The sequence below is a fragment of the Trifolium pratense genome, linkage group LG5 (genome assembly GCF_020283565.1).
Source record: "Trifolium pratense cultivar HEN17-A07 linkage group LG5, ARS_RC_1.1, whole genome shotgun sequence".
NCBI lineage: Eukaryota > Viridiplantae > Streptophyta > Magnoliopsida > Fabales > Fabaceae > Trifolium > Trifolium pratense.
Window position 1 is genome coordinate 25,682,523 of NC_060063.1, and position 4,913 is coordinate 25,687,435.

Here is a 4,913-nt window from a genome sequence, read left to right on the forward strand (position 1 = left end):
CTCAAACATGGAGGTATAAATAAACAAATTCAACATCACCACCATTCCTCTGTTTTTCATGATTGTAACAACCCAGGACTCGTCGAACTCGTTCCTAACAGAGCCGAATATTTGTAAAAAGGTGTTTTTATTATGTTAATCTTGAATAATAATTAAGGTTTAATTTGTAAAATGGTTCACATTTTTTTGTTTTAGATTGGTCCTTAAAGAAAAAAAAAGGTCTGAATAGGTTGCTTAAAGAAAAAAGGTCCGAATAGATCCCTTAAAGACATCTCCATTAATCAGTTTGGTCCCTAAAAAAAGGTCCGAATATGATCAAACTGATTAACGGATATGTCTTTAAGAGACCTATTCTTACCTTTTTTTCTTTAAGGACCTATTCCGATCTTTTTTTTCTTTAAGGGACTAATGTGAAACCAAAAATGTCTTTAAGGGACCATTTTACTAATTAAGCCAATAATTAATTATGGCAACTATAACTAGTACTCCCTCCGTCCCATTTTAAATGACCTTTTTTTGAATTTGACTTGTCCCAAAATAAATGACCTATACAACTTTCAAAGCAATTTTTCCAATTTTACCCTTTATGTGGGTACCTGTTTATGTGTGACATGCTCAACCAATTTAATCATTACTACTAGTAATAAAAAAGGTAAGGGCAATTTAGTAATTGTACAACTCTCTTTCTTTTATTTATTTATGCATTTTTCTTAAAGTGTGTGAAATGATCAAATAGATCATTTAAAATGGACGGAAGGAATATTACAATATTATATCCCTACAAAAAAAATTATGCTAAAGTATAAATAAATAATATTATATTTTTAAATATAAAAAAATTATTACCGGTGGAACCTGCTATAACAAGTTTTAAAGCTCTCCTACTGGTGGGAGATATGTTTCCCTCCCCCATGCTAGAATCCGCCTATAATTGAAATGGCTAACACAATTCAACTCTCCTTCTATTTTTCATACCTTCAAATTCGAATCATGAATTTGGTCTAGATTGTTTGATTGTAGTTTCCTGATAAAGAAACAAAATATACAAAGATTTATGGAATATTTGATCAATACAAAACAAATGACATGGACCCCCATAATCTACCTAACTATACTAAAAATACAAACGCACATGCAATTTACAAGGCTATATCCCACTCTATGTTTCACAAAATGGAACATAAGAATTTATATACTGATACATTCATAAAAAACAAATAAAAATGGCTATAACCAAGAATGTTTTTTGCTTCTCCAGAAGATGCTGCATGTTTTCACTAGCAACATTTAAGTTAAGGATCTGAATTCCCTGTTGTAACTACTTTACGCAGTTACACACAATAAACAATCTCAGCCATTCAAAAGCAATTGGACGGTTCTGATTATCAGTATAGTTTAATCGCAGTTTTAATCTCAGCCATTTATTGTTAATCGGACGGTCGAAATAATCCTTTTCCTAACATTAACATTGAAGAATTGTCCAATGAGACAAGCAACTATATAGTATTGAAGTATAAAAATGACTGTAGCTATCAGCATCTAACCAGTTGTTAAACAATGTTTTCTCTCATCATTGTAATTACATTATAATAATAAAACTAAGAAACAAAATGATTGGCTGGTCAAATCATACCTTGTAACATCAAAGGATAAAATAATCATTGAGTTGAGTTTTTGGTGAACAACTTTGAAAAGATTTCATCACATGGTTGTCTGTTAGCAACTAGATACAGTCAAACTAAACAATACAAGTAGTATATTCCACATCAAATTGCAATTTTTTCCCATTCCAATTTTTCCTTATTTAACCCTTAGATCTAGTGATCAGCCACAACATGAACATAGTAAAAAATTATTACTGTAGTTTTGCTGGTTGCTAGAATATGAAAAGTAACTTGCCTTGTTTCCTATGATTCTGAAAAAACATCTCCTATACATGACTCTGAATCAGCAGCCGACACTTCCATGTTGTCGTAACCAGATGAACTGTCAACAGTAGAAACTGCATTACTTGAATAAGCCTTGACACCGTGAAAGGACTCTCCGGCAACCAACGCTTGTAGCAACTTAGGCGGTGGTGGAAGAGGCACCTCCACTAACCCTTCTAACATTTTCACCACCGTACCCATGGTAGGTCTCATTGTCTCATCATCCTGAATGCACCAAACTGCTACCATCGCTACTCTCTTGACCTCCTCAATGTTATATACATTTCCAAGCTTCTTATCAACCACAGCAGCCATATTATCCTCGATTATCAGCTGTGCTGCCCACGGAGGAAAGAACCATTTCTCCTCTGTCTCACAACCACTCTTTCTATCACCAGACGAAGGTGGTGCCTCCACATTCCGGCGACCGCTTATGAGTTCTAGCAATGTCATTCCATAGCTGTAAACATCAGCTTTAGTTGTAATTTCAACGCCAGAAATCCATTCCGGTGCTACATATCCCCAAGTACCCCTCATGGTTGCCAACACCCTACTGAAGTCCCTGCCAATTAGCTTTGCCAATCCAAAATCAGAAACATTGGCAGTGAAATCACCATCCAAAAGAATGTTTTCAGGTTTGATATCACAATGTATAATGCAACTTCTACATTCCTCGTGTAAATACGCTATGCCTTTAGCAGTTCCAATCGCCACTCTGAACCTAACATCCCAACTCAAACAAGGCCCATCCTTTCGCAGATAAGCGCTAAGGGCACCATTCGGCATGTACTCATAAACCAAAAGTCGATGCGCATTCTCAGAGCAAAAACCTCTTAGCCTCATAAGATTAACATGTTGAATGTTCCCAATCGTTGAAATCTCGGCCCTAAACTCTTTCTCCCCACCTCCCGGCCTCTCCAAACGCTTCACCGCAACAACAGTAGAATCACTCAACTCCCCTTTAAACACCGTCCCAAACCCACCATGCCCAACTTTCTCAGAAAACCCTCGAGTCGCCAATTGAAGCTCCTTGTAAGTAAACAACTTCAAATTCAAAATAGGATCAAACTCATTATCATTCTCTTTCTTCAATCTCTTCCTCTTTATCAACACCACCAAAGTCACCACCACCACACCCAAAACCAAAAACAAAACACACCCAATTATAACACCACTTAAAACGTTACCACTCAACCTCTTAATCTTCCCCTCACCCCTGCCACCAGGAACCCTGACATACAACACATTCCCATCACCACGACCACTCTCCAAAGCAGTTAAATTTTGAAAATCAAAAAGAGACCCAAAATAACTCTTACAAAAGCCATTCTTTTCATCAAAAGACAAACCAACACAATCACAAGAACCCAAGCAACCACTCTCACACAAGCTTTTAGATTTAGCCGTAAAAGTACTCACATTACCAAAACCAAACCTAACAGCACCTAAATCTTCAAAACCATCATTTTCATCACAAACCCTCTCCCCTCTCCAACAACCTTCCGAATAATCACCCGAACCCCAACCACCACCGTCAACCGCCACAAAACCCTTAACACACTCACAAACCCTCGACATTTCCCCCGTACAAACACTAAACTTCCCACAAACACCCCGAACCGAACAAATCGATTCAGGCCTCGACCAAAACATATTCCACGAACCAGCCTGATTCGACCAAGTATACTGCCGAATCTGACCAAACGGCTCAACACGAAACATCGTAGGCGGTCTAACACCGTTATCCATCGTCCTTTCGGAGAATCCAAACGACGCAGTCGGCAAAAAGGCGTCTTTAAAATCAAACCGATAAAGATAAGGAATCATCATCTCAGGTACATCACTAAATGACCCACCAGTCCAATTACCAGTAGACCAATAAGATACAGTTTCATTGAAAACTAACTCAAATTGACCATAATTCGGTGGTTTCAACCTTAATGAATAAAAACCATTACTAGGGTTTGTTAAAGTCTTCCATGAAAGTAAATTATGAACCCTAGTTAGATTCATACCTGGTAGCCACGTGTCAGTTGGTTCATCAAAACTTTGCCATAAAACGACACCGTTGTGATTATTAACAAGAATGAAGTTACCATTTTCTAAAAGCTTCGGTTGAAGTATGGTGGTACTGGTTTTGTTGTTTGTGTTGAAATTGGTTTTGGTTTGCCATAAAACGACGGCGTTTTGAGTAAGGAGTACTAATTGACCGGTTTGGGTTAATTGAAGAGATGAACCGGAAAGAGATGAAATGGGTTTGTTACGGTTTGCGACCCAAATGATGTTTGGTGAAGGAAGAGAAGTGAAACGGATAACTAGATAGTAACGAGGTTGTTGTTGGTTTTGGTTTTGTAAATTTAAGAAACAAAGTTCAAAGGTTTGATTTTGGCTTGAAAGGGTTTTGTTTGGTGTTAAAATAATGACATTGGAGTTGTTGCTGTTAATGGGTGAAGGAGAAGTGAAGAGAGTGAAGTGAGATAAGAGAAAGAAAATGAAAATGAGTGACATTATTTGTTTTTTGATGTTGTTAAGGTTAAGGTTAAGGTTAGTTGTTGTTCATAGTTGTTTTTTGAGGTTGTCGGAGAGGAAAGAAAGAAAGATAGGTTTGTGTTGTGTTGTGAGAGTTCTTCCCTCCCTACTAAAATGGGAGGCAATGGAGATTGTGCTTTTTGATATCTTTTCTTTCTTTTTCTAATAATAAATCTTCAATTTTTCAAACTAGTACATACATTCATACTTTGTAATGTCCAAATTATCCTTCTACATATATAGTATATTCAATAAATTAGAAATTAGAATAAAAATACGTCACTTTCAAAAAAATATTAGGTAAGTGCTACGGTGACAAAATTTCTACATTTGTTAGTCAAAAAATAAAAATAAAAAATTTTGTTCTCTTTGTCTCAAATTATAACTCTCTTTACACTATACCAATGAAAAATTAAATTTATTTTTTCTATTATACTTTTAGTTATTTATTATTTT

At 36.1% G+C, this 4,913-nt stretch overlaps 1 protein-coding gene across 2 annotated transcripts; it reads right to left on the reverse strand.

Moving 5' to 3' along the window:
- Window positions 1-982: 982 nt before the first annotated feature.
- LOC123884805 (G-type lectin S-receptor-like serine/threonine-protein kinase SD2-2) lies at window positions 983-4,665 on the reverse strand. 2 transcript variants are annotated; one of them, XR_006800926.1, is made up of 2 exons: window positions 1,634-4,665; window positions 983-1,456 (listed from the first exon to the last, which is right to left on the reverse strand). XR_006800926.1 is itself a non-coding variant. In XM_045934023.1 (2 exons), the coding sequence occupies exon 1, from the start codon at window positions 4,434-4,436 to the stop codon at window positions 1,908-1,910; it is 2,529 nt and encodes an 842-aa protein (XP_045789979.1). In that variant the 5' UTR covers window positions 4,437-4,665; the 3' UTR covers window positions 983-1,456; window positions 1,900-1,907. The 2 variants fall into 2 exon arrangements, 1 of the variants encoding a protein (XP_045789979.1); XM_045934023.1 differs by having other exon boundaries at window positions 1,900-4,665.
- Window positions 4,666-4,913: the final 248 nt, after the last annotated feature.